Below are 26,606 nucleotides of genomic sequence, written 5' to 3' on the forward strand. Positions count from 1 at the left end.
TTAAGTTGAAACGTTTCAACCTTCCTCAGAATGTAAAGGCAGATAAGCGGTATGAAAAGCTTCCAGCTGTGTTTTCCTCTGCCGTTGTTGCTGCAGCGGTCTGTGTGACGGCGGGAGCAGAGGGCTCTGTGAGCGGGCGGCTGGCCGGCCTCACACGCTCCTCCCGCGGGTCACAGCAGGCTTCCCCCGCAGCCACTTGCTGAGCTCCTCAACTCCGAAAATATTCAAGCACGTTTTTGTTCCGCCATCACTTCTCTAAAACTGTCAATATTGGAAATCTACACAGCTGATTTCTCACCTCAAAACTTCTCAGAAGTGGATTCAGTGATGAAATTCCATACGGAAACTGTAACATATAAAACTTTCTGTTGCTGGCCTCTGTCTGGTGCAGCAGTGATGATGCAGTGAATAGTGAATATTCTCTCTGACCAATCAGCAGTCTGTCTGTTTTCACGTTACATTTTAGTTTCCCTCAGCTCGTTTGGAACCTCGACGGAGGTGAGGTGATACGAAAAAAAGTACCTGGAAGCAGGTACAGGTCCAACATTTCTACAATGGAAAACCAAACAAAGGTGAGTCGAGCCAAAGGGCCTCTGCTCAGACTGGCTTGGTTTGAGGGCGTGCCTGACCCCGCTAGCTGCTTAGCAAGCTTTATGACGTTTTCATTGTGACGTCACAAGTAAAGGAAGTGAAGGGCTGGACTACAAACGAGCTGTTTTCAAGCAGTTCAGAGCAGAGCTTTCTGTGGGAAATGGGAACTCCCTTTGGGCTGGACTTTGGGCTTTTTTACTTTGCAAACCTGTTACATGCACAAAAAAGAGAGATAACTCAATAAAGGAGAGGGAAAAGCAGAATACCACCTCTTTAATAGCTCCTGTGTTTCAGCAGGTTTTCTGCTCATGTTCAAAACTTTCTGCACAATCAGAATCTCTCACACACATCTGTTTTCTCGGACAGAAAAATGTCCAGAAAAAAATTGCAATATTACGAGACTAACACCATCATTTAATGAGAATTCACAATATTTTATATTTTACCTGGCCTGGCTGTGCATTGTGTTATTGATCTGCTGGTATATAGTTTATCCCCTTTAGACCGTTTGACCGACTCAGTGTGGGACTGCATGCTGCATGTGAAACCAAAACTAACTGAAACACTGATCAGGCAGAAATCTCAACATAAATCCACACGTTAAAATCAGCAGCTCCAATAAAGTTCAGCTCACAGTCCAAAACAGAGCAAGGTTGTGCTTCAGTTTTAAGACATTTATATAGCAAAACTCTACCAGTTACATTAGTGTCTGTACTCGCAGCGCGAGGTGCACATGATTAAAATCGGAGCACCCCCTGACATTTTGCGCCCTAGGCAACCGCCCTATGTCGCCTATGCCACGGGCCGGCATTGTGTGGTAATGCAGAATTGACATATTATCACCTTTTTTATATTTGTTTTGGTTAATCTACCAGTGAGCAGTTGCCTATTCACACCAACAGCTGATACAAAACGACATGAGCATTCATTTGGAGTTGTGCATCATATCCTGTGTGTTCATCAAACCTGGGCCATCTCTTTGCGGATCATCTCCTTGGCTTGCTCATTTGAGTTGAAGGTCTGGATGCTGCTGTTGTGTGCTGGCCTGACTGCAGACGGTTCCATCCCTAACACAGCAGCCTCTGGCTTCCTCATAGGCTCACTTTGCTCTTGCACTTTTTTAATATTCTCCTGAAAAATGATGTAACATGAGTGGCTCTGTTAATAAGTCTGATTTTAATAATGTAAGCCTACAAACCTGAATGAAGTCCTTGGATTGTTTGAGCATCATCTGCTGGCGTTTCCATTTCATGTACTCTCTGTTGTAAGAGTCGAGTGTTGCATGTCTTTTCACCCAGACAGGCATAGTGAGCATGTCCACCTCAGTTTTTCTACTGGCTTTCATTTGCCGCTGCTCAGCATATGTGCCATATTCCTTGCTCATGCTGAGAATCATGTCAGCTGAGGGGAAGAGGTTGCACTGCACCACATCTTTGAGTTGCCTTGCTTGACAAAGCTGGCTTAACCTAGGCAAAAAAAAGACCTCACAATTTAGTAAATACTTACCATGGTGAATTTCTATAGCGCTATTTAAATTAAAAATATGCATGGCCTTTCATGTCAACTTCTAATAGATTCATTCATGTTAAATGATCAACAGTGTTTTTACAATTTTAGCTGCTTAACTAGAAATCATGCATACTAAGTTACTAATTATTCATAGTTTGTGCCAACCATTTTCAAACATCTGCTGCACATGAGCAATGGAAACTCATTCAGTATGTGACAAAATAATCTCAACTCAAAGGTTTGATTTGGGATTATTTTCTTGCGTGTGGACTGTACATTGTTCCATAAGTACACTTGTACACTTTCTGTAATAACACATCCCTATCAGATTGGGGACCCTGGGACAAAATTTAATTTAAATTTGTTTAAAAGGTTTAGGGGTCCTTGAGATGAAAAGGTTTGAGAACCACTGGAATACACAGCTCAAGCCCATCTGAAGCTTGCTAAATGACTTTTGTACCATGTGAAAATAAAGCTAAAACATTACCTGGAAAAAGTAGGAAAAAAATCTTAAGGCTGCGCTAATTGATATGTTCCTAACAATGTATCAAATAACATTGTGTCCTGTGAAAGGGGTCACTCATAGTGAGGAATCCACAGACACTTGACTGTAAATGTACTTTGTGGCCGTCTGTCAGCTCCATGTTTTGGGTTCATTTCTCTCATCAGCCTTGTTTCCAGTCAGCAGCTGTTTTCAGTGGACAAGCTTTGATAAACCTGAACACAGTGGACTATTTAGCAGCTAAAGACTCAGATATTTCCAGCAGGAGTTGATGGAGATCAAAATAGAACTAAGATGAGAGTGAATATTGGACTTGCATTCATCATGTAACACTGTATTCACCAGGAATACACAAGTGAACAAAAACAATCTATTAATGCTGCTTCAAACATAACAGCATGGTTTACTGTGACGTACAATATTCATCATTTGTAGTAAATGGAGTAAAACATGCAAATCGCAGGAATGGTCCTTTAAGGCCACTGTAATCTCACATTATTGGTACCTTGACAAAGCTTGGAAGCAGGGTTGAGGGATCGTGCCTCTAATGTAGACCAGAGGCTGTCTGATGATGGTCTCTAGTGACTCATATAAATGGATAGGACTCAGGCCTACATCTAATGAGTCATAGATGCGCTTGTAGAAACCCAGGTTTGAATTGTAGAGGACTATCACCTGCTCCTCCTCATTCCCACTTAGCCTGCAAAACATCACACAAACTGCAGGATTATCATTGGAATTTAAACACTTGACCCAAATAGACAGGGCAGCTGAAAACTGTTAGCTAAGAGAGTGTTCATGGGCTTACTTCATAGGAACAGCCTCCCAAATTCTCTTCACCGCTTTTTGTTTCAGCCCTTCAAGAACAAAGATGTGTGTCCTCTTGTCTACTATGTGGAATCCTGTAACAAAATCCAGATCCTTGCTCTCACTGTTCTTGAAATTCAGTCTGTAGTTTGACAGGGCTTTCTCTAGATTTTCCAGTGAGTGAGAGCAAATATGAAAAGCTGATGCATTGATTCTGAGGATCTCTGACCTCAGCTCGGTCATCACAGAGACGTTGTTGTAATCGAAGAGGTAGATGATGCGCCCAAACGGATCAGAGGTCTCCAATTCACAGCCGTCTTTTTTAACGTTGAGCGGAAAGGCTATCTCAACCTTGACTTTGAGTTGAGAATTGGCATCAAAATAACGGCCTTGTGGCATGGGCTGTCTGCTAGCTGCCGTGTCGGTCGTCTTCCTGTTCCATGCACTTCGCTCTCTGTCCAGCAGCGGAGGTAGAGGGCAGCATTTGATTGGTAAGTGCATCTGTAGGCTTTTCCTCCCAAGTAGCAGCTCTGAGAGGTTCAGTCTTGCAATACCATGCGAGTTCACGACTCTTGCCTTCTGTTTTAATAGCGACTCACCACACAGGATGTCTTCTGACCGCGTGCCAAACACTGCTGGAATTTTTGGTGTTTCTTCCAGCTTTCTGTCCCGATCATGGACCGCTATCTCCATAGGTGGACCGGAGAGGAACTCTTTGAGCTCTTCAGGATTCATCAAGCCAGTCAGGATCACATTCACATCTCTGATGTAGATGTTGGTGCCGTGCTTGTGATAGTTTGTTCTGTGCGTGCTCAAGTTATGGAACTTGTACTGGCAATATACAGGCACACATTTTTCCTGGGAAAACGGAAGTTTAACCCATGTCACGTCAAAGCTCACTCAATTTTAACAACTCATTAAAGCATTAAAACAGTGAATGAGAGAATGTATTCAACACACATGTACAGCACAAGCCATATATTAATTTTGACATTGTTAATAGACATTAAATGAGATTTAAGTCCCACCTCTAGGACGTGGAAAGGGACAGTGGACGAAGGCATTGAGATGGCTGACAAAATTGTGATGACCAGTGGATTGAGATCAGCCTTCAGTTGGTCGGATATTAATGGTCTGTTCAGAGAGATGTTGCACATGACCTCAAATACACCAGCTGAACAGACTTGGAAGCGTTCCGTCAATGAGGTCTCACCTGGCAGTCACAAAGTATTCCCTTTACGGTTAACATTGTGACTGAAATTTTAAATAGCAAAATCTTTTCAGCCTTGGTAGTTGTGGGGCTCGAAGGGTGGCAGTATGGGGCATAGCTTTTATCCAGACTAAAATATCTCAACTAATATTGCATAGATCTATATAAATCTGAGCGGTTGCAATTTTGCTTCAGGCCTCTAAAAATATTATGAAGACAAAAGTAAACTGCTGATACCAGGAAATCTAATCATCTGATGAGGGTTGGTTTGTTTTAAAGTTTGGGGAACAGGCTAGTAGTGTGAATAAAAGGTTCACTCACCTGCCAACATAGTGATGGGACTGATCTCAGCTGAGGCATTGCCATTCTTTTTGATATCCTCACGGTTGCAAGCGACAGTTGTGGGTTTTTGAAATCCTATTTTGGTGAGAGAAAACAAGTTATATCTGTCTATGAAATTATGAGAAATATATCTATCATCTCATAGCTTATACAGAGTTATATATATATACAGAGTTATGTTGTCTGGCAAAGATGCAAGACAACAGTGTGCATACATAAACCAGTGTAGTGTCATTATTTAGCATCATCATCATTAAATTGTAGATTTACCTGTTTCGGAGCAGGCCTCTGAATCAGACTGAAACAGTATATTACTTTTGTGCTTTTTAGATATGTTTGACTTCCTCTCAAATAAGGTTCTCAGTTGATTTACCATAGTCTTGATATCACCTTAAAGCAAAGATTTCATGTTCATCGTACCATTTCATGTAAAGCACAGTACAGACAATATGTATAACGTTTGTGTCATTTTGAGCCATGATGAAGGTGATGCTCACCACACATGTCTGGTGCATCTTCAGGCTGATCCTGTGGCAGTCTGAAGACTTTCAGTCTTTCATAGCGAGCCTGGCTGGACAATTTGTCCTTAGTGTTCCAAATCAGGAGCTTGATCTTATGAGAAAGCAGACTGATCAACATGTCCCTGCTGACTCTGACGTTGAAATTCTGGGACCAGCCGACCCATGTCTGATCCACTTCGTGCCATATTCTTAGAATCTGTTACACAATTCACAGATTTATTTTTGCATTAGAAGCACTTAATACTATATATTTTATTAAACTGCAGGATCTTTTGAAGTGTTTATCAGAAATCATGCCCCTGTGCACTGATGGATCATTTACTGTAACAGTATAGCTGCTTTATTGTTGCTCATTCAGGATGTTCATGAATTGTTCATTAAGGACACACACACACACACACACACACACGCGCGCCAGGTCACCTTGAACTCATCTTCTTTGTACATTTTTGCTACTGGTCCAAACATTACTAGGTCCACTTTGACTGTCTCTGTATCACCTGGCAACAACTTGTATTCAATATGATAGCAGCTCTGAGCCTTATGGGATTTCACCAACACAGATGAATCTTTATTTGTTTTCCTAGCCTTTTCAGGAGCTTCCGGGACATCAGCTTCTTCTCCTAAAAAGGGACAGATGTTAATGAATGAGATCAAGGATCAAATAAATCTGTACCATGTTTCTTACTTTGTAGTAGTGCTTTGTTGTACATTTCAGTACACTACAATTTCCACACTACTTCATCCTTCTGACTCTCAGTTTGAGTAATGTCAATCGTTCATAAATTCTGAATGATAAACATACCTCTTGGGACAGCTAGAGCAATGTAAACTGTCCATGTGACGTGATAAGAGCTGTCATCTGTGTGTTCTGGGACATTTTCAGTAGAACCTGACTTATTTTCCAAACCATGCTCTCTGGTCAACACATCAGTTTCAAGGACAGGGACATCTTCCTGTCTTTTATCTGTAACTTCTCCATCGTCACAGTCTGCCTGTGACTTACAAAGGCCTGTCCCTGACATGCTGGCCTGCAAGAGAAGGGTAAATGAAAAGGACAACAGAATGGTTGCTGGCTAACATTTCATACCTAGTCTGTCCCTAAGAGCTAATTGAGCTAAGTAGGAGACAGTTATTCACAATTCTCAGAGTTCATATGTGTCCTACCAAACGCAAGCTTACCTTAAACACATTCATTTTAAATCAATTAACTACATACACAAGTAGATTATAATGAACCTTTGCCCTGTTTATTTACACATTCATTTGAGATATGTGACAACAATGATCAGTTTGAGGAGTTATTAATGTTGGGATTGGTTGAAATTTGCGTGTGGAATAAATTCAGGTGGAAATGCATGATATGTTGATGGATTCTCAGAATGGGTTTACCCTCCACAGGTGTAATAAATTATGACATTAATGGAATATAATGCAGTAGTGGATTTAAAATATTTTCTCCATGGATTAAGGGATTTACATTTACAAAATAACACTACAGGTACTCCTCAATTGTACACATAGGCCTACTATAATATATTAACCTTACATTGCATGAATGTGTCTATTAATTTCCATATCAAAAGTAAATTGATCGAAGACTCAGAGGTGAAAAAATGAGAAATTCAGTTTCATAGTGAGCTCAAAGCAGTTTTTACATTTCACCTTGTTAGTTCTGCCTGGTGTGTTTTCGTCAGTGAGCTCATTCTGGAAATGTAATTCTTGAAAGAAGGAAGGGAAGCCTACAGTTTCTCTGACAACTATATGTGTTTAAACAACACATGAATGTAGTTTCTTGTTTCTTGTTTGCTCACCTTGGCTGCTGTTGGCTCAGATATTTAGTGTGTGACGCTCAGGAGGTTTAAAGTCCTCTTGAAGAGTTGGTTGTTGAAACACACCTCTGCACTCATTGTCCCGGTAAACGTCCGCCTGCCACTCAAACTGTGTGATTTGAGGGCAACGCGTCGCCATGACAACCACTGTGGCGAAGTCACGTGATTCCTTGCCTCACGTGCTGTCGGGACCAAATAAAAACAACAAGATGTACATGGACGTCGTAAAAGGGATATTACCAAAGCCATGAGAGAAAAACCATCAGAGCAGACACATGTTGTTAATCCAGGGAACAGTAAGCACACTTAAAACAATTTACAGTTTCAAAAGCCTACTATAAAATTGTATTGGAAGCTTTGAAGTTAATTCTTTATATATATGTATGTATATATAATTTGTTGCTGCCTTAATAGCTGCCTTATGACTTTGTAGCATAAATCATGTAGGTAGAAAGCATCGTGCCAGTTCCAGATAGACCGTCTTCATGCTCTAGTTGCCGAGCTGTGGCGTTTAGATCCTACAGTTGTTTTCAATAGTAGCCTCATAAACAGTTCGGGTACATTCCTTGCAATAGAATTTTTTATTTGATCCATTTGGACTGGGGCCTTTGAGGGGCACTTGAAGCAACAATGGATAGGCTATAATGGGGAGATAAGAAACTCTACAGCATTTGTAGTAGACCTAACTAAAGCCGGTGAAATGAGATTTTGCAGACTCTTGATCTGCAACACAAGCTTACACACAAGTGGGTGTATGGGGCACTCTTTGATTAAAATAAAAAAAACTCATAGGCAATAAAAGTAGGCTACGTGCATAGCCTAATCTGTAGATCCAAAAATCAAGACACGATCGATTTACATACACGCTAAAGCAGAGTAGGAGATCTGTACAATAAACATGGAGAGGAACTTCTACTATGAGTGTGTGGCTGCAGCGAAACACGACTGCAACCAGCCCGTGCACGAGGCTGCACCAGCAAGGTCCGAAGTGTGCAAACAGCCCTGAGCTTGAGTTTTACTCCTGCATAAAGACCGTGCTTTAAAAATTCTTCAGCAGAAAACCTCTGCCCCACAGCATATTAGTCTCTTGGGCATCTTACATCTTAACGAGCTCGGACTCAAGTGAATGACAGAAGTTTACACACCTGGTTGCAATTACACTCAGGCAACGGCAGTACGGGATCGTTATAGTAGCCTATGTGTGTGATACTGACTCCTGGTTGGGACCCCTGCTTTTGGGTTTGGGGGGCAGTACTAAATTCAAATCTGCTCTTAACACACGCCTCATTTCAGCTCCGCCAGTCTGCTATGAGCTTGTGCTGAGAGGATGAACACGAAACACACACAGGAAACAAAAGTAACTGTGTTAGTTTCGAGGAAATATGATGTTGCTCTGCAGAAATGATGGATACAGTAGACTCCATTGATCCATACAGCCGACCAGCGCGCAGGACACAATGGATAGTCAGCACTCTGGCTTACCATTACGGACTGGACCGGGGAGTGGAGAACGAAATCATAGTTTTGGCTACCGGATTGGATCAGTACCTACAGGAGATTTTCCATCATATGGACTATCAAGGTGAAGGTAAAATCCGCGTGGAGGACTTTAACATCTTGTGCGAAGTTTTGGGACTGAACACGGACTCGGAGGACACAGAATGCGCCGGTGTTTCAGACAATTTACCCATCGAGCTCTCCTTCAGACACTTCCACGCTAAACTGTGCGGATACTTCAGCACCAAGGCGGGGTGTCAGTATGAGAACGGCCGGCTGCTGGTCGGAAAAGACAGCGAGCATATAGAGACTCAGATCCGCCTGAGAAGCCCTCTGAGGCGGCGAGAGAAGCTGCTGTCTGTGGGTGCGAGCGGCGGCTCCTGTCCCTCCTCGGAGGGACGGCACGCCTCCGGCTGCAGGCTCGGATCCTGCACCAAAGAGTGCTATGAGGAGATAGTCGCGCTGGAGGAAGCGGAGGACCGAATAGCGAAGCTGGAAGACGAGAATGCAAGTTTAAGGGAGCTGATTGAGGACATGCGAGCCGCGCTTCAGAGCAGTGATGCCCGCTGTTTGGCCCTGCAGGTGAGGGGGCTTGGAGTGCTGGTGTTGCATAAGAGTAGCCCATATTCTGTTGAACTCACAAAACCCTGCTTAAGTTTTAAATATGCACATAGTTTTTGAATGTAATGGTAATAGGTATCATTCAGTTGGATCATACAAGCCCCTAAAATGCAACATAGACTCATTGGGGGGATTAAAAGTCCTTGTACTAGGGAACAGGGGTGCTGATACTAACTTGTTGAAGGGCCTATTCTGGCATAGGGCCCCAAGACAACCACTGCCACCCAGAAGTAATGCATTATACTTGATCTTTAAAGCATTAGTGAATGATTTCAGTCTATTAGCCACAAACCCTAAATGGGCCTCACCTATTTCTCACTGTCTAACAAGCAATCCGCAAAAGTCATTTTCATTAATTTCAAAAAGTAATGTAAAGTAAAGATCTTCTTCTGACAATTCATTAGGTCTGCTGTTGTAAATGTTAATAAGTTGTTAATAAATAAATTGATTTTGGCTGAGATGCCCTGCTGCCCCTTAAAGAAGGGACGTGGTCAAACCATTGGAGGGGAATTAGAACCAAAGGGCCAACTAAACAGTACTAAGCAGAGGTCATCTGGAGGAAGGTAAACACCAGCTACAGGGATTTTCCACAACCTGGCAACCTATGGCTTATAATTGATATATTCAACATTAGTAAATTACTTATTTAAAAGCATCAGTTACAACTTATAACCTAATTAATTATCCTTTATGACTCACTAACATTTATTATTAGAACGTAAGAAACTTAAACATTTCATTCACAACCCAACAACCCAAATGTAGGCCTTATTTATGGCTTATAACTGATATACAAGGCATGTCTTATGAGAAAGTGGTACCAAAACCTTCGACTGTTTATTGATTATTTTATTGACATTTATACCTTTTAGAATTTATAATTTACAATTAGTAAGTGAGAAATCAACATCCTTGAATAATGATAGTTTATCAGTGACATGACTATTAATGACTCACTAACAAGAAATATTTTTCACAGCCTGGTGACCCAAACATTCGTCTTTTCAGTGGCTTAAAATGTTTGATTTATTGTCACATTTGCCGAGCGCAAACACAGGAAACACAAGGCAAGGCAAGGCAAGTTTATTTGTATAGCACAATTTAACAACAAGGTAATTCAAAGTGCTTTACATAAAACATAAAAGCAACAAGGGAGTTGGACCCAAACACAGGACACTTGGCAGAGCAAGTTCAGTTAAATTTAATTTTAATAATAGAGAAGGGGTACACAGTCTTATTGTGAGTTGAGGCAGGCAGGGGTCAAAACCAGTTAAACAGGCAGTCAGCAAATAACACAGGTGAATATTCCGGAGAACACACAGAAACACAAGGAACAGGCTGGAACTTTTGACTTAAGGACGAAGACGACCGCACAAATGACAAAGACACACCGACAGTATATATACACAAGAGAGGTGATTTATAAGACATAGGTGAGACCAATCAAGGCAGGGCAGACAATTACACAGGCAGGAAAAACAACAGGGGAGGAAGTGAAGTAAACACAAACACAGGAGAAAGAGTTTAACAAAATAAAACAGGAAATAACACTAAACTCAAAACCACAGCATTAAAAAAACATTAAATACAACATTAAATACAACTTATAAGTCCTGAATAGGAGGAGGTAGTGCAATTTTGATTTCAGGTCATATCTTGATCTGGTCCCATCCAGTCACCTGTCTCGCTTCTGTTCAGGTAGGACTATGGAAAAGCCACTCCAGACACAAACCAGAGGAAGGCTGTTTTGTTGCCCACCAGAAACAAGCTGCCCAGAAAAGCAACAACAAAATGAAAAGCAGCACCTACAGCAACCTGAAGAGCCTGCAGAACATTATCCACGAGATAGAGATGCTGCAGAGCTCCAGAGACCGACAGGTAGACGAAGCCATGCTGTGTAATCAGAGACTGGAGCAGGAACTGTGGACCTCTAAAGAGACTGTGGCCGCTCTGGAGGACTGCAACCAAGCCCTGAAAAGAGAGCAGGTGGGCATGAGGAGGAAGGTGGAGGAGGCCAGGCAGGCGCTGTTCAGCGGCCTGGGGAAGGTGAAGGAACTAGAAGCAAAGGCTAGTCATGTGCCGGCGCTGCAGAGACACATCCTCCAGCTGGAATCAGAGCTCCTCTACTACAGGTAAAAACATTAGGAACACATGTCACAGTTTAGGATTTAGTCACTGAGTGCTTCTGGGTAAGACTGCATCCTATACACTGGACTGTGTTGACACACTGCGCAAGTTTTATGTTATGCTAGTCTAACAATCAGAATGAATTGCCATTTTTCACTTCATTGAGCCCGACATTGTGTTCTTGTTAGTCAATTTCTTGTATGGAGGGAGATACCGGCACCGGTTGTTAGGAGCAGTTACCTTTAGAGGTGCTCAGTGGAGTTTATTTGTAAATTAGCAAGAGTTACGTCTACATTCAGAGTTTCTCACCAAAACACACTGTGTACATCCCTGAGGTCTAACATATGTGTTGAAGGCTTTTCCTTCCTCATAAAACATTTGCAAAGCCAATTTTGGGTGGCTCAGAGGTCTGGAACCAGGCTAATGCTACATGGCCACAGCGTAACTGCTTGTTAGATCATGTAACAACACTTGAAACTTCCTCATCTAGAGCTGAATTGGTGCAGCTTATAGCCATTTCCGTAACTTTCCAACGCCAACAATAGGCCAGGTGTTTGGAGGCGTGAGAGTAGGTTAGCACTTTTTTCTCAAACTTTGTTTTACATTTTTACACAACAACTTCCATCACTTTCAGTGTGTACAAGTTCAACTAAGTGCAACACCATGAAATTCTTTGACGAGAGACTGTCCTGTGCTATTTTTATTTGTATGATTATTTACATCAAGACGACAAAGAAACAGATTTCTTGGAGAGAGATAGAGGAGATAGTTTGACAACATGCTGTGTTGCCATTCAAAACAGGTATAAACGCTATTGTCTTTAGGACAAGTTCAATATTAAATAAATAAAAAAGAAATTATGAAATAAATAATCATATGAATAAATTGTATACGTAAATGAACCAACAATTGTTCGTAATAGGTAAAGAAAAGATTTAAACTCAACTCATTATTAAATATTATTTCATCACTCATTTTCATAATAACTTAATTTTATTGGATATAATTTTATTTCATGTGACATTTTATTGCAAAATGTCCTATTTTTTAAAATAACACCAATAACACATTTCATGTGAAATACAAAGCGACATTATAAAATATAAGAACTGTTGGGGAATGCCATGATGAAATTAAAACAGACTTTTTAAAAGCGGCATTTTAAAATAATTTAATAGTTATTGTGAAAATAAGAGGGATGATGTAACATTTTATAATATTCAGCAGAGTTTTTAAATTCTTTCTTAAATAATTTTCAAAGTAAGCGAACAGGACAGTGAATAAATAAACATCTGAAAAATCTAAAACCTTTTAGAGTGTTGAGTTTTTGGAGTGTGTTCAGAACTGTCCGGTGACAGTGCTGTAGGTGTGTGTGTGGAGTGGGATTGCTGCAGTTGCAACATTTGATACAGACTTTTACCTCTTCATTAGGCCCAATCAGCTGTCAAAACGTGTCTTTTCATCATGCCATGAGAAGGGAGGGCTTGTTTTGGCAGGTTACTGCAATAGGTAGGCATTTGTGGCTAGAATGAACCCTAATGAATTGTAATTCCTCCTAGAATAAAATTACTCTGTTTGCTTTTGGCTTCATGCCTGGAAAACTCTGCCGTGGTACTTATGATGGCTTGATGTGGTTTACTATTCCAATTTTCGTCCTTTTAGTTTATTTACCAGGCATCGTGTGTGGCAGTTCGGTCTTGCCTGAGCTCTGCTACTGTTTCATTTAGGTGGAAGTAAGGGTGTAATTGGACTTTTAAAGTACAAAGCCATTGGTTCAGTGTTTATCTCTGTGTCTGTTGTCACTGCTCCAAACGTATAATTAGTGTCTGCAGGTCTGGTTTTCTTAGGTAGCAGCTGTTAGAAAGAATGGTATGGTTGTCTACCTACAGTACACCACAGTCATGCACATCCAGACCCATATGATTGAAGTCCTCACTACCACCTGTCTTTAGGTGAATCTCAATAACACATTTTGCAACCACAATACCCTTCCTTTAACCCTAAACTCCTCTAATCTATGCAGACTTCGTTCCAAAGTCTTTTCACTGCCCTTCCATTGATACCCTAATAGCAAATAATTCAACATTACAAAGGCTCTGACTTGTCAAGAGAAAGCCCTATTGAGTGAGAACCTCAACAGACTGGCCATTCTCATCAGTCTCTTCTCACGTCTTTCACTCTGCTCCCGGGTGAACAATAACCACATAGACACCCCCGTCCTATGGATCTTAGCAACCAAGCTCCATGAAAATTCCCACTAAAGTCTCTTGCTTGCTCAGTCACATCTTATCCCAGGACATGTTTAGAGAGAAAGGTGCCATTTGAGGTGTTTTGTTTTAAGATTGGAGTGAGATGCTTGTCTCTGCTCCCCCTCCACAAGCAGGAGACATGTCTCAGTGTCAGGAGTCTATGATAAAATGTGGTGGGTATAAAGATGCAGTAGTGTGTCAAGGGGTGTGTTGAAATGATCAATCTTAACTTTATCCCTGTGGCTTATTTCTAAACTCCTGTGACAAGTAATGGGATTAACGTAGATGCTACTGGATATCAGGGGTGGGGGGTTCTGTCCTGTGGATTCCACTCAGGCACAGTGAAAGTGAAGATGAAGATAGACAATGCTTACGCATCCTTATAATATTAGAGCACCTATTAGGAGCTGTAACCCACTGGAATAACCACCTATTTTACCTGACATCAGCAGCCAGTTAGCTTATCTTAGCATGTGATGAAAACAGGGTAAAAAGCTAACCAGGCTCCATTCAAAAGAAACAAACCATGTTTACCAGCACAACTAAAGCTAACTAATTAACACTTTAGATCTTGTTTGTTTAGTCAGTACAGAAAAATGAAGAATAAAAATGTGGTGGTTATACGTGTTCATTTAGAGGGGCAGATTTTGCCTTTGCACAGACACAGGCAAGTTGTTTCCCCCTAGCTCTAGCTTCATACTATATTTACTGTACAGACATGTGATTGGTATCAGTTTTCTCATCTAACTCTCAGCCAGAACGCTAATAAGCTTTTTCCATGAGATGTGGGACTGTTCCTGTAATATGTTTACATCTTGATTTCCTTTTTAGTGTTTTTTAGCATTTGTTGATGCACAATTTTCTCATCTTGAAAATTCCCTTTCAACTTTCCATCAACATTCCAGCACAATTCAGTTTAAAAAATGTGGTCATCGGTATGAAACACAAGATGTGTGGGTGTTATTGCATAACGTCTGTGAATTCTTAGCCACGACAGAACAGAAAAGGGGCTGAGACTCAGCGTGCCTTCAGGAGTTGATTAGCACAGGAACTTCTTTGTAAACTGGGATGGTCTAAAAGTGTCACTTTTTAGTTCTGTTTTTCACTCCAGAAGGTGAAGGGGGTCTAAATCAATCACTGTAGCCTATAGAACTCTATGGGCCACAGGGATCAGACAATAGGAAGCACAGCGAGAGGAACACAAAGGAACGAGGGGGAGGAAGGCCTACCATCTGGAGGAAGAAGCAAACACTTAACTGTTTGTTCACGAAATGACAGACATGTTTTGCAAGGCCCACAAGAGAGGAATGGCTTCATTTAGCTTTCCATCTTTTTGTGCTCCTGAGAAAAGATGTAGAGTGGAGATACAAAATCACTCATTAAAATGAACTTTGGCCGTCTTTCATCCAGAATTTCTTCAGTTTTATTATCCTCTTGATTCCAGGTGTCTTTAGTTCAGGGATTTCTAGAGAGCATACCCAGGCACATGTGCCCTAAGTGTGCAAGTTTAAAACTCACTTTTCGTTTTATCAGCACGCCTGCAGACTTCTTCTCTGTGTGCCTCTAACCCCCGGCCCTCTAAAGGCAGGCCCCAGGGGAGGCATAATCTCCCAGCCTTTTCATGCTCTCTGCATGACGCTTGAGAGCGGAGGGGAGAGAAGGGTCTATAGCAGACCATTTATCTGCCTCCGCACAAGAGCTGCAGCATTGTGCAGAGCAGGTGCTGTCGCACATTCTTGTCCTTTAAATAATGTGGAAAGGACACACTTGAGAGATGTCTGGACCCGTGGCATTCTGCTGCTGCCGCCTTACTGTTGTTCTTGAACAGCCTTCAAAAACTTGCGCTGCCAAGTGGGCTCATTTTCACACTGAAACATTGCCTGCTCTCCCTCTCTCTGGTTTGGAGGTATGCTGACATCAGCAGAAATACATAACACACAAAATATCTTATAAACTTATGCCACCCACCCTTGTTGGACTCTACTTTTAATACCCTCGTTTGTTTGACTTTGGGGGTTTATTTGCACTTTGCTTGCTAAGGAAAGCTTAACCACTCTCTGTAAATGTTACAGCCGTTGGCTTTGGTTTAAGTCCTTAGCTATTGTTAAACAAGTCACATCTCTAAAGCTGCTTTGTTTGTATCTCAACCCAGGAAGATTTGATTAATAACTGTCACCTATGTAAACATGACCCCTCACCCGTCTCTGTCATGCCGCAGGGCACCAACAAGCACTGAACTTCAAGTTCAAGCTCAGGTTTACAGCGTGCCCTCATTTTTAACCTCTGCAGAGAAGGGAGACTGTCACTGACCGATGGAACCTGAAAGGGGAAACAGCTCTTAAGGGAGTGGAGGAGGGGGAACAGTGATGGGTGTGTGTTGATGGAAAGTTCACTTCGTGCTGCTCTGTGATACACACAGAGAGGACTCTGGGTGTCGTGGCTACCCCTGCCCCAAACAGTCCAAAAAAACAGCTTTAGACATTTGCTAATAGGACAGAACACAGGATCCTATTAATTAGAAATGCCCTGCCGTAGCACAATCGAGCTCTTTTGTATAATTTGTGCGTGTGCCTTGAGGTAGTTAACTATACTGCTAGTGCATTTTCTCTCTCAAAAGCTTGAATGTCAAGTCAATAATACTCTAATCTAAGAATAATAAGATCGCCTATTCCTTTGTTGTGAAGTATAATGTAATATACACCCACTAGCCACTTTTTTAGGTACACCTTGCTATTACCAGGTTGGACCCCCTTTTGCTTTCAGAACTGCCTTAATTCTTCGTGGCATACTTTCAACAAGGTGTTGGAAACATTCCTCAGATACTTTGGTCCATATTGACATGATAGCATCACATAGTTACTGCAGATTTGTCGGCTGCACAAGCTTTTCCAGTCTTCTGGACAGGAGTTTAAGTTGCTCTTTCTGGGACTGAAAATGCAGCATTTCCCTCTTCTCAGGGTTAACAAACTCAGAGTTGTCAGTAAACCCACTTTCTGGACTACACCTGCGTCGAGCGTCTTCCTCCACAGAAGCAGCCGCCCGTCAGCAGCAGCTCCCGTGGAGCTGAGAGGCTGACAGACAGCTCAGCCTGTAAATATTGTAAGGGATCCATGCAAGGGAACAGCTTAGGTTACATTCATCTGAAAATATGAAGACACTGAACAACATTGCTAATTTGGCATCACACAGAGATAAGAATCATAGATAGCTAACATCGTTTCACCTACTTATCAAACTGGCAAGAACTTTCCCCTTCCATGTACATTTACTCATTTGGCATTACCTCTTTTATCCCTCCAAAAAAGTTTTCATGCCCCCATAATCGCCAGACTTGCTGCATGAAAACAATGACACTGACACTATGTGGGAATTAAATCCAGGTGTCCCACACCAAGAGAGAGGATTTGAGGAGAGGAGCACTATCCACAGACATACTCAGCTCCCGCGTACATACCTGACCATGCGCATGCATACATACTTAACCTCGCACATACATACATACTTAAGCATGGCAGTATGTATTTACAGTATGTGCAAGCATGTATATGTATGTGCATGGCAGTATGTATTTACAGTATGTGCAAGCATGTATATGTATGTGCATGGCAGTATGTATTTACAGTATGTGCAAGCATGTATATGTATGTGCATGGCAGTATGTATGTATGTGCAAGTGATGTATTCAATTTTGGGCTAGGTGGCTTCTCATAGCTGCATCCCGACCACTATCCAGGATGTCTGTTTGGACTGCTTTCTGGTGTTTGTGTTCATCCAGTTGGAATTCCCATGCTCAGCTCCAGGTGCCTCATCACTGTCAAACCATGTGACGGGAAACCCTTCTAAATCGTATAAATCTCAAGCACAGTCAAAAACTAATTAGAATCAGTTTTCATGTAACAGTCGCGAGGTCCTTCTTTTAACTAAACTCAAAAGTCACTTTTTTGTCTGTCAAGACACAAAGCAGTTTTTAACATCTATGCATATCAAAGGCCCATGCCAGAAGCTGTGGCCTCGCTACATTATTCACTGGAAACAGCAGCAGCCTCCCTCCATCCACTGTCAGTCAATTAAAGTGCAATTAGTCACACCAAAGCCAGGATTTTAAAAATCCTCCCACCAATTCATTCCAGAGTCTGAGCGTCTCCACAGCAACTAGCTAAGTTTTGTGTGTGCTCAGGTCCATGTACCACATTGGTCTGACTGCAGCTGCTGGCCCTTGTGAACCAACTCCTTCTTTCCTCCACTGTGGCCCCCACTAACTTAAACATTACTCTCTGATTGATTGCCTGAAATCAGTGAAGTCAGTCGTTTCTCCCCAGTTTTGCACAAAGAAACCTAAAGTAGCAGAGAGATGCAGAGTATAATGCTGTCTTACGGCATAGCCTGCCTCGTGCCAACAGGATATAAGCATGACTGCACTGTGCCTTTTTTTCTTTTTTCAGAGAGTGAGGCTGGTTGAAAACCTTTTTGAGATTTTCTCTTTTTTTTCTGGCAAGACATCATCATCTGGAAACACTTATTCTGTGATTTACGAAGGCCCCCTCTCGGATTTCCCCCAACACAAAAGAGCAGACAGCAGGAGAAACCTAGAAAATTCAAACCATCACAGAACGATTGATCGTTGCAAAACTGCAGTCTTTATTTCAGGAACAAATGTTTGAATGTGTCTTTGACATAAGTGAAAACATATAGAATAAAAGTGTTACATATATTTTCAGCTGCAGATTAAAAGACAGATCTTAGAAAACTGTTCATATGCTTAAAAAATGTGGTGTGACTCTAATTTTGTTCCATCCAGTGTCAGCCAGTGTGCAAGCTAACTCCTGCACAGTAACAGCGCCATTCTACCATTGACCCACTTTGCTGTAGAAATGCCTTAAAGATACAATGTCTGGCTTCAATTACCCCACCCAGATTTGGCATACAGCATCACAGGCCTCTATAAAATTATCATGGCGGTTGTAGATGTGGCTTAATACACACTGCCTTGTGTTACTTTGTATGTTCTCTTTGATGTCGGTAATTGGTTTGGACTGAACTTTTCTATCCTATCCTATCTGCAAATTTGAAGAGCAGTTTTAGCCCCTTGGTCAGTGTCGGTTCATGCTCAGAGCAGCAACGGTGGAGTCATGTATTTACAGATAACATGCAGTTAAACAGCTATTGCTGTGCTCTCTTTCAGGTCGGAGGTGCCAAAACTACAGCTCCCAAGCAGCACAAGGGCAGAGCAGCAGCTGAGCACTGGCAGCAGGCAGGGCCAGAGATGTTGCTCGAACCCTCAACATGACCGCTGTTCTCCGACAGGGCGTGCTGTGACGACCCCAGATAAGAGTAAGACATGTCTCAGAATGCCGTGCTCACATCTCTTTACTGCACAAGGATCCTCATCCCACTAAGTAGTGAGTTACTTAATAACGTAACAGCAACATCAGCTAGTCAGGTTTACCTTTCCACAGTGTGATGTAAATATGATGTTGTGGTTTCTGTCATCTACCTCCTCACACCCTCAACTTCCCTGCATTAAAAGCTCATCTCCATTTTCTGAGCTTTATTTGTTACTTGAGGATGGTGATATGGTGGCGGCAAGATATGGTGACAAGGATCCTCAGAATTAGTAGAAAATTAATGATTTTTACATATTTTTCATTTGCTAGAAAGTTGGCTTTCAAAACACTTAGTGTTGTGCCTAATACAAACATACTACTGGTGGATAATAGGAACAATGTCCATAATTTAAGAACAAGTTGCATTATGTACTTACACATAGTTAGGGCTGCAAAGTCTGTCAGTAATTTGTATGATTAATTGATTAATTCAGCCTGTAAAATGTCACTATATAGTGAAAAACACATGCAACAAGTTCTGAGAACCCAATGCAACGTCGTCTGGGAAATGTACGTTCCCAGGGTCCCACCTTTCCCAGCTATCCTCCTAATATGACACATTAAGGAGACCTTTATGTTCTCAGCAATGTTTTTTCCCAGTGTCGATATGTTGATATTACCACCTACAGCTTATAGCCCACTGATTATAAACTCCTTCAAACCTACGCCCTCACATTTGTGGGTGAAACAGTGTTCTTGACTTTAGACATTGCTATCTCCACAGTGGTGGACAGATTTCTACCATTCAAACTGCATTTTAGTCATCCCTAATTTTTATTACCAATCACAGAATCTTTTTATATTTGTAAATCTTTTAAATCAGTAGGAATACAAATGCATGTCTTATGTCTTATATTAAGGGAATATAAAGTTGGGGAACATAGGACTTTGGGAACATTGGAGCCTGGGAATATAGGGATGACCTTCATCTCTTCATTGCTTGTTTTGGCTGACCAACAGTCCAAGCTCCCATAGATATTCAGTTTACTACTATGACATAGAGAAAAGCAGGAAATTCTCACACTGGACGGGCTGAAGCCGGAGATGGTGCTTTTGCCTAAAAAATTGTATAAACGATGAATCAATCATCAAAGTGGTTGCTGATTCATTTTCTTTTGTTTGACTAACTGATTCAGTGACAAAATTGTTTCAGCTCTAGTCTCGAGCCTTTTCTACGCTACACCTCTGGCTTCCACCCTCTCTGATAATGATAACAATGATTATATTAACGATGATGGTGTGATGTGGTGTCTAGTGGAGGAGCAGCTGTTTCGCTCAGTGGAAGGCCAGGCCGCCTCTGATGAGGAAGAGGACAAGTGGACCGGAGATCAGCAGAGGAAGGTGGATGAGGTGAAGAGGATCTTGACTAGGCTGTCCTGTTGTGGGGAAAGGTACTGCACATCCTTTTCAGCACAGTGTCTTAAAGCAGGGCACCACCGTACAGCACTATTTCATGCTGCTAGCACAATCGAGCACTACCAAATTTCAAGATTTGTGTTACATTTTTCACATATATTATTGTTCATTTGATCAAATGAAGCATTAAACAAATTGAAATATATAACAATATTTTTTTAAAGCTGCATTAGTCCTCTGGCACACAGTCCAATCCTCACATCAGGTGGCACGGGACATGACAATAAACAGGATGGCTTTAATGTGATACACTGATATGAAACAACAGGAGACATAGCTACAGTGTTTCACTATCTAAGTGCAATTGAATGTTGGGAACTGGCGTTGAGTTTGCACGATAAAATGACATTGATGTCCCCGTCCACCCTGTGGCTCAACTTACCCTCTACCTTGGCTCAGTTACCCCTCATATGGGGCAAGTTGAGCCAAGAGGCCACTTTTTTTTGGAAAGACATATTTTGAACAGTTTATTTTAGATCTAAATTGATTATTTACAAGGATGCACCACATCCTAAAATATAAGTACATATTTTAGTTGGAGACCTTACTGTCCTCACTGTCCTCACTTTAAAGACACCTCAAGTAAAAACTGGCTCAATTCAGCCCGCTCTCCCCTACACATCCACATCCAATTTGGAGTCATCTGTTTACCTGATGAATATAAGTCCAATATCTGCTGGCCTTTAGCTCTGTTTGGTCTTCACCAAGTCATATAAAAGTAAATCTACATGTGTCTCTAGCTGCTAGATGTTGATGATCTTCACCAGTGAGCTCAGATGCTAACTGTGTCTGCCTGCTGTTTGGTAGTGTACAGTGGGTTCATAATGTTGATGAGAACGGTGCGTCTGAATCCCTAAATCATCAGGCTTGTTTGATTAAAACAGTTGCCTTTTGCTGCTAAAAAACGAGGGTGATAAAAGTGACGAGAGTGAACCACTTTTTAAATGTGCCATAAAACCAAAGCATGCAAGAGCCTACAAATCTCTGTGGTGCTGCAGTGTAGGGTGGTAATTCTCTTTCTGTTTGTCACTCCATCAGACCACTTTCACATTGCACATATCCATTTGATTTATTGTTAATTTAAGAAGTAATAAAAGGTGAAGCGTGAAGTGTTAATCCCTAACAATTTCTTTTTTTGTGTGGGTTCCTGTGTGCCAAAGTATATTTACATTGTGCAATCTGCCAGCTATAAGGGAAAAAAGCAATATAGAGATAAATCTACAGAAAAACGACACTGCTACAAAAGCACCAATGAAATAAGTTATTCCAGCCATTATACTGTTTCCATAACTGTTTAGGGTCATGAAGGCCTGTCTTAAGTCCACAACACACATGAAAATCATCTGAAACATGTAAAAGTGATTATTTTAGAACAAGTTTGTGCTAGTGTGCTAAAATGTTGCCTTGTATAAGAAATATTTGAATACAGACTAAATACACTGTAAGTCATTATCAGCACTATCGTAGCTCTGAGCTTCATAGACTCTCTGTCCTGTGGTACGTGTTGTTGATCAGGTGTGACTACAGGGCATTCAAGAAGCTGATGTCTAATTTCGGGAGCTTGAGGAACGAGGCGAGCTGCAGTGCTGTGGTGGAGCTCCTGGAGCGGGTGACCACGTTGCATAAGCAGCTGGAGCTGAAGGAGAGCCAGGCAGAGATAGACATGGACCAGGTACAAGCCACCAATGAGCTCCATCACACCAGGGTGGGCTACTGCAGTGTCTTCTGCCCTGGTCTGCTGGATCCATTTATATGAAACTGTTCTCTCTGGACAATGTTCTGCCTGGCTTTACATCATAAGTCATTTCGTGGTTGTGTGTATGGTGTTAAACTAGATTAGAGAGGACTGGTGAAGGTTGTTATGAAAGTGGAGGGCTTCAAAGGCAAAACCACGGCAAGATCCTGCAGCTTCCACCTAACCAAACCACCAGCAGCGGGAAGGAGCCTCCCTTTGTGTGTGGGTGTGTTTGCAGCTGTTTCTCACTGGAGCTGACCACAGGAACACTCCCCCCTTGTCCCGCATGACACTAGGAATATAATAAATTAAAGCTCTCTTGTTACAGTCGAGTAGTATTTTCACAACACAGGAAGACAAGCAGAAGGGGAACCGTGATGTAATGTGTTCCCAGAACGTCTCAGCACTCGGAGAGGAAAAGTTGAAACTAAACAAAGTCTTGACTGTGAGGCTTTGTTTATGTGCAGGATGTGTGGGGTGAGACCTTTGCCCTTCGCTACGCTATGACGTAAAGGTGCACTGCAGGGATTTCCAACATTTTTGGCAGGCAAGCCTACAAGATGTGGGCTGAAAACTCAGTCTAACCTCAACATGTGACATACATTTACTTTGGGTATATTTACTGTATGTTGATGTTTAGCAGGCCTTCAGGGTAAGAGTGACATATCCAGCTGCTCTTGTAACAAATAGTTGCTTAATCTGTGCTTGGTCTGGGATAATGTTGGCTGTATTCTACATTTTCTTATTTTAACAAACCCCATGAAAAGACAAAAACCAACAATAAACAGTACATAGTGTTTATTAAAACTAATCGAAGCAGAACCATAAAAAGACACCTGACCGTATGGCAGGCAGAAGGACTGTACTTGATTGACTGGTTTGTGTTGTGTCTTCCAGATGAAGGACTCTCTGTTGCAGGAGCTGCAGCAGAAGGCAGAGGAGACTGAGCTGCTTCAGATGGAGCTGCAGATGCTGGAGACAGAGAGGGTCCGTCTGTCACTGGTGGAGGAGAAACTTGTGGACATCCTACAGCTCCTCCAGCAGCTCAGAGACCTGGTTAGTCACAGTTATCTGGTGACTGCACTCACCAGTTTGAAGAGGTCAGAGCATCTAATAACCAAGGCTTTGTGCTAATATCTTCATTTAAAGGCCCTAACATATTGTTAGGGATTTTTAGCCCAGAGAAAAACCTTGTAAACAGCAGTCAGACCATCATGCGAACTGAAAAGCTTTTGCTGTGTTGGCAGCTGAGAGAAACCCACCCACGCTCCACTGGAATGATTTTCTCTGGTCAGACATCACAAAGAAAAACCAATTTAAAGTTTTCATAGCATTGTTCAAGGACAAACCTCCACATGGGCTTCCACTTACTGATAGTGAAATTAAAAGTCTGCGTTGTCCTGTTGAATCAACAAACAGATGTCTTACCTGTCATAGTACCACCATGGGCCTCTGTCCATTCTTTTGTCATCTAACCCTAACAGAGGAAGATTGATTATAGAATTGATGAAATATAGAAATGAATTTCACTTGTTGAACATGTGTGAGAGTCTCAGATTGCTTGTTTAAGAGCCTGTTAATTGCCTGATAGCTTCAGAGAATAGCTCTCTCTTGTTTCAGAACGTCTCGCGGAGGTCTCTCGGTAAAATCTTGCTCAGCACTTTGGAGTCTTGCAGCGACCCGCAACACGGTTAGTAGAGCTCACATGTCCAATAAAATCAATACAAGTCCTGTGAAATGCGATAATGAAAATGTACAGTCACACAGGGCAGGGAACTAAATAAAATTCCCGCCGGGTCGTCTGTAACACGGTTCCCTCAGCGGTCACATCTGTTCTGCTTTTGCACAGGGAAAGCCCACATTCTGGAGGTGCTCAACGCGCTCTATCATGAACTGGCTGCCTGTGAGATTCTGTCGACCGGTGGATCTTTGGAGAGAACACAGAGTCAGCAGTCTCTGAACGCCCTCCTGATCTCCTGCTAATCAAGACTGCCTCCTGCTGGGCCAGTGATGCTCCGACAGACACTGAAAGCTTAACAGTGGTTAAAAAACCAGCTGATTGATGTGGATACTGTATATTGTAGCCCATATACCCCTCTGACCCTGATATCTATAAAGGGATATTAGTCTAGAATTACATATAAAGAAAATTATTGTTTACACATTGCCTTTTCCCTCAACAGAGTTCTGAATGTAAAAATGTTAAAATAAGCTAAATCATAAGTAGTCTGTGAAATGTATCGTCCCCCGCCAGTCAACAGGTCAACAACATCCCTGATACAACTGAAAGAATTTAAAAGGAAACTGCGTCTTAATTCACATCCTTTACTCATCTAAGTCTGCATTTCAAGATCAAATGTCCTAACAAAACTGTGTCACTGAATACAGAGAAGTGCCGCCTGCATTTGACCTCATTCGGAGAACACTACTACTATATACTACTTTTGACCCTGTGGTTCATTCATTAATATCAGTATGTTGGGAAATATCATTGGAAACAGCAGCCGTTTTGTGTCCACCAGGTATTTGCTCATCTGTCAGCGGCATATACATCACATGAATTGGACAAATGAAAAAGCCCTGCTAAATGTAAATGTAGACAGTCAAGCTTCAACTTGTTTCTTTTTTGGCAAAACAGAATCAACAAGTGGGTTACTCACTTGTTCCAAAACATGTTACACAGCCGTCATGAGCAAGCGGGAGTTTTTTGTGGATGTTCAAACTTCCCATTTATACTTTAAGAATAACGGGAAGTTTGAACGTGTACACGTCCATGACCACTGAGCAAAACCCATTTTCTGATAGAGACCATGTTATATGGTCAGACGTTCAGAGCAAGCAAGTAAGGGGACCTTGATTTGAGCTTGTTTTGTCCACTGCTGCTTCCAAGATCAAGAACGAACTGTCAAGCTCTTGCTGGTGGGCATTATGGCGGTTGTGGACTACTGGCTGTCTGGATTCAGTGCAGTATATGTTCATTCATGATATGTTGAGGTTGAATGTTGAACTCATACTGTACCTTCTAGTATCATGTCAATGGTTAACACTGATACAATTTGTTTGGTGTGATGAGGAAATTACCGAAATGCATTAGTTTTGGTCTGTTTGAGCCTTGAATGTGCAGGCTTAGCCTGGTATTCTTCAGAACTTCTGAAGGAACACCTTCCTGGGCCACATTCATTTGCTAAAATTGGTTTAACAAAAGCTTTGTCATTTGTTTGTATTTGAGAGGCTAGCTTGTGCGTGTCTGTTTCATGAAGGAAGCAGACACTTCGGTATCTTGAACCTCTAGTACAGGCTGAGTCATGTCTGGTCACAAAGCAAAAAGTTAGATAGACTTTATTGTGCCCAAGGAAAAAAGTTGTTACCACGATGTGTGCGTCTGCACAGTACAACCAGAGATGCCCACGTAAGTTCTGTTTATACAAACAAAAAATGAACACCCGTCCAGGATAATCCAGCCTGGCACGTGCAACTAGTCTATTACATTATTAGCAGCTGTCTAATTAAACCTACGGTTACTTCCTCACAACTGTTTCACAATATGATACAGCAGATTAACTTTAATTAAATGCTCATTGTGATACACTAAATATCTCCATATTAGATGGATCCATTGCATAGTCATTGCTGGGTTGAAATGAGGGCCTTGGATGCAAAACCACTCACTGATGTTATTGAATCATGTCAATAAAGCCTTTGACTTACGCACTCTAGACTGCTGTGATTTATTTATTTATGTCTGAAAAGTCCCACTGCTGCTCCATGTAGCATTCAAAAACCAAAAGCAGCATGTTGCACCAAGAACAGGTCATATGTTTAAAATGATATTATTTTAACCCACAAGTTTGACTTCTTATTTAAAAATAGACTAATTTTCTTTGGTCCACTATACAGGCTGGGGTTTAGTGATAAATTTAATACTTTCATTCACTGATGAATAAATGAATTGAAGTTTTGAGTTGCTACTGTGCAAGATTGTCAACTTTATTGTATGGTGCACTCATTCACAGTTTTATGAGAGAAATTTCATAAACAAACAATTTCTGTTTTAGTACCAAAATATAATATCACTGATGCTCGGGAGATGGGTACCAATGATCTTCTGAGCAGTTTGAATCCCCCGCTGCAGAGCCCTCCGGTCCTGGGCCGTGCACATCCCATGTTAGTGATGTTTCCAGTCAGGATGCTTTCTGTTGCTCCTCTGTAAAAGCTGACAAGAACTTGGTGTGGGAATTTGGCCTTCTTAAGTTTCCTCAAGAA

General features: G+C 41.6%; 2 protein-coding genes across 6 annotated transcripts in view; one reads left to right on the forward strand and one right to left on the reverse strand.

Moving 5' to 3' along the window:
- cfap92 (cilia and flagella associated protein 92 (putative)) overlaps nucleotides 1-7,464 on the reverse strand; it is a 19,968-nt gene extending 12,504 nt beyond the window's left edge. For 2 of the 4 annotated variants that reach the window (XM_046075176.1, XM_046075175.1), the window contains exons 1-11: nucleotides 7,297-7,464; nucleotides 6,288-6,513; nucleotides 5,906-6,105; nucleotides 5,459-5,678; nucleotides 5,232-5,351; nucleotides 4,941-5,036; nucleotides 4,438-4,622; nucleotides 3,411-4,267; nucleotides 3,108-3,302; nucleotides 1,790-2,057; nucleotides 1,558-1,722 (exon numbers count right to left, since the gene is read on the reverse strand). In XM_046075176.1, the coding sequence (XP_045931132.1) occupies nucleotides 1,558-1,722; nucleotides 1,790-2,057; nucleotides 3,108-3,302; nucleotides 3,411-4,267; nucleotides 4,438-4,622; nucleotides 4,941-5,036; nucleotides 5,232-5,351; nucleotides 5,459-5,678; nucleotides 5,906-6,105; nucleotides 6,288-6,507 (2,526 nt within the window). In that variant the 5' untranslated portion in view covers nucleotides 6,508-6,513; nucleotides 7,297-7,464. The remainder of the gene's footprint in view (nucleotides 1-1,557; nucleotides 1,723-1,789; nucleotides 2,058-3,107; nucleotides 3,303-3,410; nucleotides 4,268-4,437; nucleotides 4,623-4,940; nucleotides 5,037-5,231; nucleotides 5,352-5,458; nucleotides 5,679-5,905; nucleotides 6,106-6,287; nucleotides 6,514-7,296) is intronic. The other 2 variants (XM_046075177.1, XM_046075178.1) reach the window with 2 other exon arrangements.
- An 89-nt stretch (nucleotides 7,465-7,553) lies between these two features.
- efcc1 (EF-hand and coiled-coil domain containing 1) lies at nucleotides 7,554-26,054 on the forward strand. Of its 2 annotated transcripts, XM_046075193.1 has the most exons (9): nucleotides 7,554-7,610; nucleotides 8,608-9,393; nucleotides 11,131-11,564; nucleotides 18,991-19,139; nucleotides 20,448-20,583; nucleotides 22,124-22,280; nucleotides 23,241-23,399; nucleotides 23,964-24,033; nucleotides 24,193-26,054. In XM_046075193.1, exons 2-9 carry the CDS (start codon nucleotides 8,716-8,718, stop codon nucleotides 24,324-24,326), a joined length of 1,917 nt encoding a protein of 638 aa, XP_045931149.1. In that variant the 5' UTR covers nucleotides 7,554-7,610; nucleotides 8,608-8,715; the 3' UTR covers nucleotides 24,327-26,054. The 2 variants fall into 2 exon arrangements, with proteins under 2 accessions (XP_045931149.1, XP_045931148.1); XM_046075192.1 differs by lacking the exon at nucleotides 7,554-7,610 and having other exon boundaries at nucleotides 8,261-9,393.
- The last annotated feature ends 552 nt before the right edge of the window (nucleotides 26,055-26,606 follow it).

Source organism: Micropterus dolomieu, linkage group LG18 (assembly GCF_021292245.1).
Source record: "Micropterus dolomieu isolate WLL.071019.BEF.003 ecotype Adirondacks linkage group LG18, ASM2129224v1, whole genome shotgun sequence".
In the NCBI taxonomy this organism is placed as follows: Eukaryota; Metazoa; Chordata; class Actinopteri; order Centrarchiformes; family Centrarchidae; genus Micropterus; species Micropterus dolomieu.